Source organism: Pelophylax lessonae (genome assembly GCF_965119305.1).
Source record: "Pelophylax lessonae genome assembly, chromosome: 3".
In the NCBI taxonomy this organism is placed as follows: Eukaryota; Metazoa; Chordata; class Amphibia; order Anura; family Ranidae; genus Pelophylax; species Pelophylax lessonae.
The window spans coordinates 643836489-643852362 of NC_138770.1; the positions used below are offsets into that span (position 1 = coordinate 643836489).

Sequence of the window (15874 nt, forward strand, 5' to 3'; positions counted from 1 at the left end):
TCACCACACATGTAAATGGGTGCCAACTTCGACACCACATCTCCAACAGAGATTGGAGACCTTTGGGAAGAATTTGTGAATTCTTGATGGGAGTCTGTACCAGCCGGAAAGGATCTTATATCCATTTTGTTGGACCGTTACATTGACTGAACCCTGATGGATAATGGTACATATGTTATCCATTTCTTTGTCGGATAGAGTCAGATTAAATTCTTGCGCCCAGGCTCGACAAAACGGGGCAGTAGAAATAGAGGGCAAGTTTACAATAGAACGGTAGAAAGTGGATATCATGTCGCTACAGTTGAGTGCGAGCACAAATGGATTCAACTAAGTTAAGAGGCCTGATCCAGGAAGCTGTAGGGTCCTGTGATGTCTGAAAATTACGAATTTGAAGATACGTCCAAAGGGGTATCCCATGGGGACTCAATGGCGTCTTGTGAAAGTAGAGATCCTTTATGGCAAAAGTGTTGTGCCAGAACATCACGATGGGGCTAGCTTCATTGTAAAAAGGAATATGACATGCCAGGGGGAAAAGCAGGATTGAAGTGCAGTGAAGTTAAAGGACTTTGTTGCGTGTCTCCTTGTGAGTGCTTGTACCACCGGTGATAGGCTAGCAGTGAGGGTCTAATAAAAGGGTGTAATTTAGTTTCTTTGGATACCTCATTTGGTGGTACCCAAGGCAAAAAATGCAAGGGAATAGTGGACAGGGAGCTCTCGAGGGTCACCACAGCTTTGAGTGTAGAGTGTACATTCCAGTCAACTAATCTAGCTAAGAGACAGGCCACATGATAGCCGTAGACATCTGTGAAGCCTAGTCTGCCTTTGTGTTTGGGGGCAGTTAGACGTGTATATCTTATTCTGGGGGTTTTTTTTTTTGCTCCAAATAAGTTGCATACATTCTTTTCTAAAGAGAGAGAAAAATGTCAGGGGTATCCAGATGGGCACAGTTTGGAAAATATACAAGAGTCGAAGAAGTATTGACTTTTTAACCAGGGTGGCCCTTCCGAATCAGGAGAATTAGAGTGGGCCAAATTCACATTTCTTTACAAACATAATTCAGAATATATGAATGATTTCTGTGATATAGTTCTGACAGTTTACATGGTGATTTATTGCCCAGATAAGTCAGTGCTTCCAAGTTCCATAGGAAAGGAAAATTATTCCGACAGTGTTCAACATCATCATTGGAGAGAGGGATGTTTAGAGCATGAGATTTGGCATAGTTAATCTTCAGATGTCCTAAAGTGGTCTAAGTCCATCAGAAGGTTTGGTAGAGAGATATGAGGCTGGAATAAAAACAGCATGTCATCTGCAGAAGCAGCGATCTTATATGTTGAGTCATGAATCAAAATCCTGTGGATGTCCGGGTTGGACCTTAGTTTGTTCAAGAACTGTTCGAGTGACAGTATAAAGAGGATAGGGGACAAAGGGCAGTCTTGTCTTGTACCGTTGGACAAGCGAAAGCCGCCCAATAGGCGGCCATTGACACAGACCCTTGCCGGTTGATTAGAATACAGAGTCCGGATACTGGAAGACATCTGCGGCAAGAGTCCAATCCCTTTTAGAGTTGCTGCCAAGTAGTCCCAGGCCACTCTATCAAAAGCCTTCTCAGCATCCAACGATAGAAAGAAACCCACTTGGTTGCGAGGTAAGCCAATGATGAATGTTCAGGGCTATTATAGTATTGTCCCAAATTTCTCTTCCAGGGACAAGGCCAACTTGATTCAAAGAGTCGAGGGAGGGCAAGAAGGCAAGCAGCCGATTGGCCAAAATCTTGGCATAAAGTTTTACGTCCATGTTATTATTATTATACAGGATTTATATAGTGCCAACAGTTTGCGCAGCGCTTTACAATGTGAGGGAAGACAATACAGTTACAATACAATTCAAAACAGGAGGAAATAGAGGGCCCTGCTCGTTAGAGCTTACAATCTAGAAGAGTAGAGATATAGGACGATAGTGGGTGACCAGAGAATCTTCTTTCCCTTCTTTTGGTATTATGGTGATATGAGCCTTCAACAGAGAGCCTCTACTTTACTCTACATACCTGCCTACATACCTATGAACAATAAGTCATGCCTAGGGCACTAATTTACTAGACCGGAAGGATTTGCCCTCTTAATGAGCAGGCCATTTTTTGCAATTCAGCACTGTGTTACTTTAACGGAAAATTGCACGGTCTTGCCACACTGTACACAAATACAATTGATGTCCTTTTTTCCCCACAAATAGAGCTTTCTTTTGGTGGTATTTGATCACCTGTGCGATTTTAATTTTTTGCTCTATAAATTCCCCCCAAAAAAAATTTAGAATCAAAATTTTTTATATTTTTAGGCCAATTTGTATTCTGCTACATATTTTTGGTAAAAAAATTGCAATAAGCATATTTTGATTGGTTTGCGCAAAAGTTATTGCTTCTACAAAATAGGGGAAAGATTTATGTCATTTTTATGTATTTCTTTTTTTTTTCTAGTAATGGTGGCGATTTGCGAATATTAGTGGGACTGCGACATTGCGGCGGACAGATCGGACCCCTAACGGAAATTTTTGACACTTTTGGGGGGGACCAGTGACATAAAGTAATCAGTGCTAAAAATATGCACTGTTACTGTAATAATGACATTGGCGGGCAAGGGGTTAACACAGTGGTGATCAAAGGGTTAAATGTGAGCCTAGGGCAGTGTTTTCAAACTGTATGGGGGATGGGCTTGTGAAATGACCACAGAGACCTGGGATCCTATATAGAAGGTTTACAACAGCTGACTGTTGTTCTCTCTCTTAGCGGGGAGCGATCGCGGGTGCCCGGCGGCAATCGTAGCCGCTGGTCCCGTGGATCGGCATCCCCGCTGCCTAGTGGGGGCGGGAGCGCCCTACTGGGGGCGCGTGCTCGCCCTCCGTACCGCGCGCACGACCGACGTAGGGCTATGTCTTTTCACGCAGCCGAGCCAGCCTGCCGCAGTAAAACCAGTGGTTAATATGCTTATTTCCCAAAAATAATTCATACACATCCACTACTTAATGGCCCTGTAATCTATTTTTCATGAAATCACGTCTTACTTTGTTTTTCTGCCTCTTTGTAACATCCACCATGAGCCCTTGAACCTCACCTTTACCTCTCACCTGCATTTAGCTGCCCATGAAGGCAGCAAACTACGCAGATAAAGCACTGTGTGAAAGTACAGTAGCCTCTTGATCTTTATATCGCTCTGTATGTTATAGGCATGCTTTGTCTTTACAGATATCAGATGCAATGGACCATCTACAGGAAGCACTCAGGCTTTGTAAGGATGACATCAGCTGTCTGCACCTCCTGGCCCTTTTATTATCGGCACAAAAACAGTATAAACACGCCATAGATGTCATCAATATGGCCATATCTGAGTACCCTGAAAACTTCGGGTAGGTGTTCATTCGTCTTTTGTAATATTATTTTTTTGTTTTAGCTGGCTATACACTAGAAGAATAGTAGAGAAAGAAAAGTAGAATTTTGTTCAAAATGTATTATTTTAAGAACATACGTTTGATTTTCATAAAATACCATAAAAGCAACATAGCATAACAGCAAAACACCGATGTACCGCAAAATACATAGACTTTTCTCACGCCAAGAATGTCCATCTTTATTGTATCATAAAAGCAACAAAACATAACGGTAAAACACTGTGAAACACACAGTGGATATAAAAAGTCTACACACCCCTGGTAAAATGTCCGGTTTCTGTGATGTAAAAACATGACAAAGATAAATCATTTCCAAACTTTTTCCACCTATAAACTGTACTATAAATATCTTTTAGGGGGAGGGAAGTAAAAATAAAATAAATAAAATAATGTGGTTGCATAAGTGTGCACACCCTTAACCACTTCAGCCATTTTTTGCCATTCGGCACTGTGTTACTTTAACAATTGTACGGTCGTACGATGATGTACCCAAATACAATTGATGTCCTTTTTTCCCCACAAATAGAGATTTCTTTTGGTGGTATTTGATCACCTCTGCGGTTTTTAGATTTTGCTCTATAAACAAAAAAAGAGCGACAATTTTGAAAAAAACACAATAACTTTCTGCTATAAAACATTCCCAAAAAAAATATTAAAAAATCACATTTTCTCTTACGTCCTCCGACAGTCGCCGCCTCTTCATATTCGTCACATATGGGGTATTAGACTTTGCTCCGAAGGAGTAGCTAGGCAACAGAATATGTTAACAATAAAGCTTTAACATATCCCACCCTCAAGGGGTGGTCCCCTCAGTCAATACCCTCCTACTTCCTGCAACCATATCTCAGTTTTAATGTCTAGCTTGTCAGGAGTGGCTGGCTCTCTCTGTGCTGGGACTTTTTGTCCCAGACTCTTTCTTCTTTTTGATGTTTTGTTTGAGTTTTCTCTCTACCTTTACTTAGCTGTTATTTTTGTCAGCATTAGTTAGTTCTTCGGACGAAGAGGATCATGCGGACTGGGTCTCGGGCTGATCCCCCTGGTCGCAGGTCGTGGGTCAGTGGCTTCCCAGTCTGCCATCGAGCGTTCAGCCAGGTAACGCTCCTGGCACGGTGAACGACCCATCCCTGTTCGGTGCAGGGATGATTGGTGAGGTGGCTACCTCACCGGACGCTGTGCGGTTTCTGAACCGCCATTGTGTGCGTCTTGAATTGCGACTCTCCCTGCCTCATGTGCAGCGGCTTGTTCGCCTGTGCGGGTTCCCCACGCCATGTGAGGTAAGTGTATCTATGTGGGGACCTGTCTGTCTGGGGGGGGTCTCAGTCTGGGACTGTGTAACCTGCCTTTAATCACACTGCTTGTCTCCCTATATCTCGGCTGCATGCTGTGGGCTGCAAGGGGGGGGGGAGCTGTATGACACTGAGTATGTCAGGCTGGGCAGTGTGAGGAGCTGTGTGCTGTGGGGCATGTTTTTAATGGCATGTTGGGGCATATACAGCGATCGCTGCGGCGATCTAACATGTATCCATATAATGGGATAATATTGTGTGTGATTTTATGCACTGTGGAGCGGCGATTTCGGCGCCAAACGGCGCCATTTTACCGGCGCCCGCTCCGGCCGCATGGTTTACATGCACGGCGGCCATTTTCTTGTAGCCTCCATAGGCTTACATAGAGCGCCCTGGCAGCATCACTTCCTCTCTCCTGGAAGCACCGATCGAGGCAGCAGCAGCAGCGGAGTCTCCTCAGGTTTTATCCTTCTATTCCTGTGTTCCATTGCCTGTATTCAGTCTGTATATTCCCTGTGGGGGTCTCATTGTGCCTGAGTGTGGTGCGGTGGGCTGCGCTTGCCGCGCTTGCTGTAAGGGGGCAGTTAACCCTTGGTTGTCTGGCATACAGGGGCAATGGATTCTCAGGAGGGCAAGTTTCCCACAGTATTGGTGGAAAGCCAGGGGACCGCTGTTTCCCCCCCAGGGGGGGATTTGGCCACGATTGTGGCTGGCCTTGCTGCACAGGTGCAAATGCTGGTGGCTGCTCAATCTACTAAACGGCCCAGAGTTGCTCTGTCCTCTGATTCTGAGGGTGAAGGTGATGGGGCTGTTCTGGCGGGGACCCCCCTATCGGGGTCCCGCTCCTCTCTTGATCTAGTGGGGTCTGAGGTAGAGGCTGAAGTTGAGGGGGTTGATAATTCTCCCCCTGGCTCGCCTGAAGAGCTTGCAATCATGGATGAGTTGATTGCTTCCATTAAGCAGACGCTACGTTTGCAGGACGAGGTGTGTCCCCCAGCTGCCTTGGCGGCTTATGGGACGCAGAGAAAACGCAGGACGCCGCAGGTTTTTCCCTGCAATGCTGATTTTCAGCGCGCTGTTAAGGACCAATGGCGCGATTTGCGCAAGCCTTTTGCGGTACCAAGTAAATTTAAGCTGCGTTATCCTTTCTCGCCTGCCACTGATGAACGGTGGTGTGTGCCTCCGCCAGTGGATCATGCTATTGCGGTTTTGAACAAAGCCACTGCGATCCCTGCAGAGGGATCCCCTGTTTTCCGTGATGCCACGGATAGGAGACTGGAGTCTCTTGCCCGTCATACTTATTCTGTTACGGGTTCTTTTTTTTTTTTTTTAAATTTTATTTATTTATTATAATAAATGGAACAAAGGAGAAACTTCACAACATTATTCATATTTTCCGGTTATACAGTACAAACGTATACTTTCCATAAATACATAAACAAACTAAGAAAAACGTTTTTCATATTTAACTTGAACTTATTTATACTCTCCATCAGTATTCTCCGATGTCTCAAATAAGAAAATTTTTCTTTTTTTATATTCCTAATAAGTTCTAAAGAAGAGAAAGAGAAAAAAAAAGAAAGAAAAGAAAGAAAGAAAAAGAAAAGAAAAAAAAAAAAAAAAAAAAGCAGGGGGGACAAGATAAGATAATTTTCCACAACTGTTTACACATTTATATTTTCGTTCATCACTCATTTATCCTTCCAAGATGAGAACACCACCACCCAGAAAATCTCTGACTCCATCTCACCTAATACAGACATCACCCCGTTCTTCCGAGCCTCTCTCTCTTCCCTCCTTTATCCAATGCCCGCCCACTCGACCCCTCTTCAAGATGCTCAGACATCAAGCAGGAGCAAGAAGTAGGACCCCCATCCCTCCTCCGTCCACTCCCATGTACCTTGATACTAAAGGGCCTCTAAAGCATTCCATCAGCGGTATTCTCCTTCTCCCCTCCCTTCCCCCAAAAGGAAAAAAAAAAAAAAAAAAAAAAAAAAAAAAAAGGGGGGAAAGGGGGGGCGAAGGGGATTTCTCCCCCTCCCCCTCTCCCCACCCCTATATCCATGTGTATGTATGTGTTCCCTTTTTCCCCTTCCTAACATCTCTCCCCTATAATCTCAGTGCCCTTAAGTGTCGTGCCTTCTAGTGATTAACTTAGTTGTGTTTAAATGATACCATCCCTTTCAGTGTCGTGAACTGAAAAGAGAAAAAAAAAATAAAAAAAGAGGGGGGGGGGGTGGTTTCCCTTCCTTCCCTCCCTTTCCCTTGTGTGTTCTCTTCGTGCTTTTGTCGTGATAGTCCTATTCCCCTTTTTTTTTCCTTTCTCCTCCCTCTTTTATATATTATATTCTGTGTATCCTAAATCTATTTATGTGTGCCCTTTTACTTTACTGACGTCTTCCCCCTATTGTCTTAGTGCTCTACTAGTGACTTTCTCGGATTGTTTTATTACTACAATCCCTTTCAGTGTCATGTTCGTCCCCACGAAATCTTATTTGTGAACCTGTGCGTAAAATCAATCAATACCTCCTTCCCTTCTCTCCTAGGTAAAGGAGAGAAAAAAAAAAAAAAAAAAGAAAAAAACGACCCCACCGGGGGAGGGGGGGAAGGGATAGGAGAGAACAGGAGATTCCACTTACCCCCATGATCCCTTTTAAAAGTCCCCAAGCATGGCCTTCCCATCATCTGATGCTATAAACTGGTTCCACAATGCCCATTTTTTAATATATTGCTCATGCCCGTCTTGTGTTGAGAAAATCAGGTCTTCGAATTTGTTAATTTCCTCCACTTTATCCCTCCACATCTTAATGGTCGGGGGATTAGGATCTCGCCATCTCAATGGAATGCACGCCTTGGCCGAGTCCAATAAATGGCGTAAAATTGATCGTTTGTATTGTCTACCTGATATATCCGGCGCATGAAAAAGCATAAATATTGGATCGTCTGGTATTATTTGTTCAATAAATCTCTGTGCTACTTCTCTTATTTGTCTCCAGAACCCCTCCAACCTGGGGCATTTCCAAAAAATGTGTAATAAGGTCCCTTTTTCTTCCTGACATCTCCAACATTTTTCCGACGTCTGTGGCGAGATTGCATGGAGACGTGTCGGCGTATAATACCATCTAGATAATAATTTATAATTTGTCTCCTGCGTTCGTGTACAGATGGAAGATTTGAACGTGAATTTTATTATATGTTGTAATTGTTTAGTTGAAAATTTATGATTCAATTCTTTCTCCCATTTGTTAATATATTGGGGTCTGTATTCTGCATTTGGTGTGACTATCAGTGAGTAAGTCTTTGAAAGTACGTGTGATATCGTACCTGTTTGTAAACACATATTCTCAAAGAGGGTAGGTGTTTTATCAAACTCTTTAGGGAGGGGTAATGATTGTAAGAAGTGTGTCAATTGGAGTGCCCTCCAATGATCTAATCCGTACCTCCCTCCTTGAGTAATCAAAGTATTTACTGATACCCAGGCTCCTGACTCTATAAAATGAGAAGCCTGGAATATCCCCGCCCTCTTCAAGCTACAAAAATAGCTATCCTGATAGCCCGGGGTAAACTTTGGGTTTCCCAATATAGGTGTTAATGGCGAGTATTTTGTAGAAAGAGCTAATTTATTGAAAAGTTTAGCACATATCCGAATTGTTGTCCCCACTGTTGGGTGTCGCATCATATCTCGAGGCAATGTACCCATACACCATGGAGATCTATTCAATGGTATTTCACATTGCGCCTGTTCTATATTAGGCCAAATTTTGATCTCTGTGTGATGGCACCAATCTATAAATCTGCTCAAATGTGCTGCCTGATAATATTTTAAGAGATCTGGTACAGCTAATCCTCCCTTTTCTTTAGGCAAAGCGAGTAGAAGTTTCTGTATTCTTGGTCTCCGCTTGGCCCAAATAAATCTTGAGAATGCTATCTGTATCTGTCTAAAGTATCCAGATGGGATAGAAATGGGCAAAGCCTGAAGCAAATACAGGAACTTTGGTAGAATCGTCATTTTAAGTATATTGCACCTTCCAAACCAGGAACTCAGTCCCGTTTGCCATCTTCGCAATTGGTCGGAGATCTTACTCAATAGTGGTGGAAAATTAAGTGTATATACCTGGGAAGGTTCCGGGGGCAGCAGAGTCCCCAGGTATTTTAGAGCTACCTTAGTCCATTTTAAATTAAAGTTTGTATGCAATAATGTTGTGAGTGATGGAGGTGTTCCTATTCCCATAGCCTCAGATTTGCTTAAGTTAATCTTTAAATTTGATAATACTCCATAATGACGAAATTCCTGTAATAGGTTTGGGAGAGAAATTAAGGGTTTAGTAATAGTAAATAACATATCATCTGCATATGCTGAAAGCTTCTGTTGTGTTCCTGCCGTTATTATGCCACTAATGTCAGGATTATTCCGAATGGTACAAAGAAAGGGCTCTAACGTAAGCGTAAATAAAAGAGGGGATAATGGGCAGCCCTGTCTTGTTCCATTTGAGATCCTGAACTCCTCCGACAATACCCCGTTCGCCTTAACCCGGGCTGTAGGGGCGGAGTACAGTTGTAATATCCAGTCTCTCATCCTATGACCAACCCCTATGTATTGCAATACATTAAACATGAACTTCCAGCTTACCCGGTCGAAGGCTTTTTCTGCGTCCGTTCCCACGAAGGCACTTGCCTGTTTAGATTCGTGTGCCAGATGCAGAAGATTTAAAGCCTTCACCGTGTTGTCCCGTGCCTCTCGGGTGGGTACAAAGCCCACCTGGTCCAAATGTATCAAAGAAGGTAGGTAATTTTGTAATCTGGTGGCAATAATTTTTGAAAAAAGTTTCAGATCAACGTTGAGTAATGATATAGGCCTGTAACTGGGACATGCTGTTGGATCTTTTCCTTCTTTTGGGAGTACCGATATATGTGCACGTAACATATCTCTGTGTAAAGGTGAGTTTAAACTCGATTCATTAAACAGATCAATCATCCGTTGGCCTAAGATTGAAAAAAAGGTCTTGTAATAATATATTGGTAATCCGTCTGGCCCTGGCGCTTTCCCTGCCTTAGTATTTTTAATTGCTATCTGCAGTTCCCCTAGTGATATTTTGGCTGACAAATCTTCCCTCGCCTCTTCCGGCAGACTGGGCATACCAGACTTGGTGAGGTAATTAACCATCTCCTCTGAGGTCACAGGCTGTTCTTTCAGATTATAAAGTGACCGGTAGTAATTTCGGAATTCTTTTACTATGTCCTCGGGTTTTTCAATTTTTTGACCTGTTGAAGTTATAAGTTTTGGGATATAGGCCCTCTTTCTTGTGTCTCCTATGGTGCGTGCTAACATCCTCCCACATTTATCTCCCGATTCATATACTGCCTTGCGGCCTCTCTGGAGTGCAACTTTAGCTTTATATTGCATAAGATCTACTACTTGTCTACGTATAATGGTTAATTCCTTCAATCTTTCATCATTGGGGGCGTGTTTGTGTCTTGATTCCAAATCATGTAATGTTTGAAGGAGTCGTGTCATCTGCTGTGTCCGGAGTTTCTTTAGCCGTGCACCATGCTTGATAAGAATTCCCCTGATCACAGCCTTATGGGCCTCCCATATTACTCCCATACCTGTCTCCCCATCTACGTTTGTGTGGAAATATGATTGAAGTTCTCTTTCTATCTCTGTAACCACGGTTTCATCTTGTAGAAGACTCGTATTCATGGACCATGTCTGTGACCTAGTAAGTGGGGTCTCTTGTAATTTATATATGAGTGTCAATGGTGCGTGATCTGACCATGTTATGGACCCTATCTCCACCGACTGTACTGAATGTAATTGTGCATGTGGAATGAGAAAGTAATCTAACCTGGAGTATACTGCAAATGGAGGTGAGAAGTATGTAAAATCCTTCTCCCCCGCATGTAATAACCGCCATATATCGATCAATTGTGCCCTGTATAGTTGTGTCGCAATCTTTTTCCTGATTCTAGGTGGCACTGAGGAGGTACCTGATGATGTGTCCTCTGATGGAATCAGAGGCAGATTTAAATCCCCTCCCAAGATCAATTGACCTTCCTTAAACTCTTGAAGTAGTTCCAAACTTCTTGTCAGAAAGATGTCTTGTTGGCTATTCGGGGCATATATGGAGGCCAAGGTCACTTTAACATTTCCTATATTTCCTTTTAAAAAAAGGAATCTACCTTCTGGATCTGCATTAACTTGGGAACATGTCCACGGCACTTGTCCAGATATCATTATAGACACTCCCTTGGTTCTACTATTCAAGCTAGTAGAGTGGTAAATCAAAGGGTAGAACCTATTTCTGAGTAGTGGTGTTCTCACTTCTTTAAAGTGGGTCTCTTGTATATATGCTATGTCAATGTGTGAACTTTTTAAATCTGAAAACAACATCCTTCGCTTCTCTGGGATATTTAACCCCTTAGCATTTAATGAACAAATTCTTATGGTATCCATGTTGTGGATTTAAACAATTAGGAATAAAGGAAAAAATAAGTTAACAAAAAAGGTGAGGAGAAAGAGAAAAAAAAAGAAAAAAGAAAAAAAAAGAAAAAACAGAAGCAAAAGAAAAAACAAGGGGGATAAGAAAAAAGAAGAGAAAAATAATTCCCTCTCCCTCTCTTTTCCCCAAAAATGAGGCGTTTTAGGCATCTGCTGGTCAAAGACCTTTAATCCGGACGCGTGCCTCAAGGGAGCGATGGTTGAAGACGGCCACTGAGGAGTCTCCGGTCCCTCCCCCCCCCCCCCCCCGACCCGACTTTCCCCTTTCGGGGTTTTTAAACAAAATATGCGTTAAATCTATATTTTATTTTTCTTATTGCTATTACCATCTTATTTATCATCAACATTTTACCCTGTGCGCTTTCATCCCCTGTCTTTGTGGGGAGTGGGACCAACAGGATGATGGAAAGAGGAGAGAAAAAAAAAAAAAAAGGGAAAAGGGGGGGGGGGGGACTGGGTGACGGGGCCCAGAAGGGGAATCAAAGAGAATGATGGTGAGGAAGGTCAGAGTGGGGCATTGCATAACCCTAGTAAGAATTAAAAATTGTATAGTTATGTCTTTTTCTTTATAAAGACTCCCTTTTTACATTCTGTTAATCTATCTGGGCTATTTATACTTTTAACAAAAGTCTCGCCCTAGTAATTTCTAAGCCTTAACACTGCTGCTTAGTCATACACCCTCCTGCTCCAGGTCCTGGCTACTTGGTCAGTGGGTATGATGGACAGCCTCGATGACCCAATATCAGAAGTGTCCATGCACCCTCAGAGGTCTGTATTTGATTCATGCTCTCCAAAATAAAAGTATATTGTGCATTCATACTCAAATAGAGAGCAGGAATCAACACAGACAAGGAAGTAAGCTCAGAAAAAACCCATTCTGCTTCTAACATTACTTTTTCAGGTTTAGGCTGCATTTATGAACAACATGTTCCTTTCTGCAGCCACTTGCCCTTTCAATTGTTTTCACGAATGTGATACTTTGTAAGTCACAGAAAAGTGCAGTTCCAGAAATACAACCTTCCAATGCCTATTTAACCCTACTGAAAATAACACCCATAAACAGTTAAAGAAAAAAAAAAAAAAAATGTATATATATATATATAATAATCAAATAAAGTGATTCCACCATCCACCCAAGCGAGCTAAATGAAGGCATCCCCCCCAACTGTGACATTGCTCTCGGACAGCAGGACTCGGCGCTGTCAGAATGCGCAGATCAGTGTCTGCAGTTGCTGATCAGAGAGAAAAAAAAAAAAAAAAAAAAAAAAAAAAAAAACTTTTTCCCACATGTCCCTCCTACAGAAGCCGGTCAAATGACCATCCTCCGTCCCAAGGGGACAGCCACACACTGATGGAAATCCGGCCGATTACCACTGAACCGGTCGAATCCCAATCAGTGTGCGGCCAGCTTACCTTTAATAAGTACTACCACATAAAAACTGTCGGAAAGAATTGGAAGGTCCAGCTACAATGCCTTGTTTCCACTGAGCTTTACGGCCCGGAACTGTACACCCTGATCAGGCCTGCCCCTCCACCGCCAACAGCACCCCAGCCCAACAGTGCAGCCCCGCCCCGCTGGCACGATACCAATGCACCCGGTACCCCAACAAATGGGCCCCAAAAAAAAAAAAAAAAAAAAAAAGCGGCTTAGCACAGCTCGGAATCAGGGTATACATCTCTCGGCAGCGGAAACTGCAAAAATTGCGCTCCGCCCCGCTCAGTGGGAATGAGAGATAGGTGTTCTAAAAAAAAAAAAAAAAAAAAAAAATAAAAATCTGAATAGTTGCTCTAGACCCCTGGTGCCCAACCTGCTGCCCCCTGACACTTATACGGCCCTTAAGGCCAGCAGTCTGTTTTTCCCCTCTGTCCTGCAATAGCAGTGCTTTCTATTCATCGCATGTAAAAGGTGCTCTTAGTCTATTTCTCCTGAAACATCTCCCCAGTCTACAACAACTCTATATAGCATATATACAGCCTCTGACCATATTCTATAACAAGCCCTCGGAGCCGACCCACCAAAACCGGAGGGCGAGAAACCCGGCCCAGCCCCGCACAGAAACCAATCAGCCTCCAGTTTTATTTTTCTTAATTAAAAAAGGCTGAAGTTAGAAGCCGACTGGCCACCACGCGCACCTGCACCAGGCTCCGCACCCCCCAGTCCCAGCAAATCAACACCACAGTCCCCGACCATCTCCCCATGCCCGTCCCCAGTCTCTGCCAACCCCCAGCAGCACCAAACTTCCCCTTCCCAATCTCTCCCTCCCCCCCCCCCCCCAGATCACATACAGTCCGATCATCAGACAACTCCCCCTCTTCTACATTTAACTTTTCACTGATGCTGTCCCACCTTGAAGTGTCCTCTTCATCCTTCTCCCCTCCCTCCCGCGATGGCAGTATTCTTCAAGTCCTGTTAATCTTATCAGTTATCAGCCCCTCATATCAGTCTAGTTCCATATCCAAGGGCAACAAACTGACTTAAAATCTCCTCACCTCCATTCCACCCCACTCCCCCCGATTCCAAAGACTTGCTTTACTCATGATAGTCTCGGGTTCCATAGTTACGATAAACAGTGTGATACTTTTGCAAAAGGTATAGTTTATCGGATTAAAGTTATGACTCACGCGACCCATCCGCCAGCTCCGCTTGGGGTTCCACCTGTTGCCTTTGAGGATGGTTGTTATGATCTCTATGAGATGTCTCTTCCCTCTGTCTTCCTTCTGTGCGGAGTGGTGTGGTCAGCCAGTCCTGAATCTGGATAGGATTCACTCCTATGAAGGCAAAAAAAGCTGGTAACTCTGATGGCTTCCTCAACGTGAATGCGCGGGTGCCTTTCCGTAAAAATACTGCCAGAGGGTATCCCCATCGGTATGTGCACCCTTCACGCCGAGCAACATCTAAAACTGGGCGGAGAATGGCTCTGCGTTGTAATGTTGCTTTTGATAAATCTGGCAGGATTTTAATAGCCACGCCGTCTAGGTCAACTGTCTTCAGATCCCATGCTTTCCGTAATATTGCTTCTTTTTGAGTATAGTGATGCACTCTGCATATCACATCCCTCGGTCTGTCTGGGTTGATAGATCTAGGTCCCAGGGCTCTATGGACTCTGTCCAATTCGACTGTCTCTGGTGTAGTCGAGCCCAAAACTTTTTGGAAGATGGCCGCCACTGTCTCCTGCATAACCTCTCTTCCTATGGTTTCTGATATGCCTCTGATCCGTAAGTTATTTCGTCTACTCCTGTCCTCTATTTCTTCCAGGTGGAGTTGGACAGAAATAGCTGTGCTGGCAGATTCTCTCTGTGCTTCTTCCAATGCTGTTACTCTTGCTTCCAATACAGCTGCTGATTGCTCACCTGCCTGTATCCTCTCTGAAGCTGCCTGTACATCAGCCTTCACCGCCTGCAGATCCCGCCGATGTGTTTCTTCAATACGGAGCACTAGTGACTCTATCTCCGAACGAGTCGGGAGAGCCCTTAATAGTGCACTGATCTCTGAATCTGTTTGATTTTGCGGTGTCTGTGTTTGAAGGTCTGCAGTTACTGATCCAGGAGAGGTAGCCATCGTGGGGATAGGAGCCGTGTTTGCCATAGGTGTCTCAGAGTGGCTCAGCTCTCTCTCTCCCCCCTCCTCCCTTCTGCTGTCTTCCGATAGGGTAGTGCCCGAATCCGCCCCGCTTGCCTGTTGAGGTGTTCGGAAGAATTGGGATATCGCCTCCCCTTTCCTCCTTTTGCCTGGTGTGCGGGCAGTGGAGCGCGTCCCACGCTTTCCTCCTCTCTCTTTGCCGGGGGTCATGCCGGAGTACTACGCTGTAAGTTGTCGGGTCCGGCGAGGTAAGGTCCGGAGCTCGTTGTCTCAGAGCGTCCTCACGTGGCCATGTTCAGACCCCGCCCCCCCTCTGTTACGGGTTCTATGCTTAAGGCTCTGTTTGCTTCTCTCATGGCGGCCCAGGCGATCGCAAGTTGGACGCAGATGCTTAGGCGCGTCCTAGTGGCCGATTCGGCCTCGGCGGCGACCCTGGATATGGTGGATCAGATCCACCAGGGTGTCATGTATCTGTGTGATGCGGACCTGGACCTGATTCCGTTGGCCGCGCGTGTGCACAGCGTGGCGGTGTTGTCTCGCCGCCTGGTTTGGTTGAAATGTTGGTCGGTGGACCAATCTTCACGTAAAACCTTAGCCAATCTGCCTTATGATGGGTCTCGCCTTTTTGGGGAGTCCCTGGATGTGTTGATTAAGGGGATTACCGGGGGTAAGAGCACTCTCTTGCCCCATTTCCCCAAGGCTAAGGGGGCTTCTGGGAAGAAGCATGCTCATTTTCGGCCCCCTCAGGGGTCCTTTCGTGCCTTTCGGCCGCACTACAAGGGCAAACCGTTCAAGGGCCAGGGCTCTCAGAAGAAACCCTGGTCTGGGAAACAGAAGTCCGGCCAATCCGGACCTGCGGCCCATAACAGTTCTGCCTGAAGGGGCGCCCTCACCCAGTTTTGGGGTGGGGGGACGCTTGCTCGGTTTTCTTCAGCCCTGGTTGGCCCGTGTGCGGGACAGATGGGTTCTGGAAATCGTTCGATCTGGTTACAAGATCGAGTTTCTCTCTCGGCCAGAGAGCAGATTTTTTCCCTCAAATCTACAACTGTCTCCAGAGCGCCTGCGGGA

The 15874-nt window shown here is 44.7% G+C and overlaps 1 protein-coding gene across 1 annotated transcript in view; it reads left to right on the forward strand.

Annotated features, from left to right (window-relative positions):
- Positions 1-15874, forward strand: part of TTC7A (tetratricopeptide repeat domain 7A) — a 596795-nt gene that overhangs the window by 334901 nt on the left and 246020 nt on the right. Inside the window, exon 15 of the mRNA XM_082252340.1 lies at positions 3239-3399. Within this exon, the coding sequence (XP_082108466.1) occupies positions 3239-3399 (161 nt within the window). The remainder of the gene's footprint in view (positions 1-3238; positions 3400-15874) is intronic.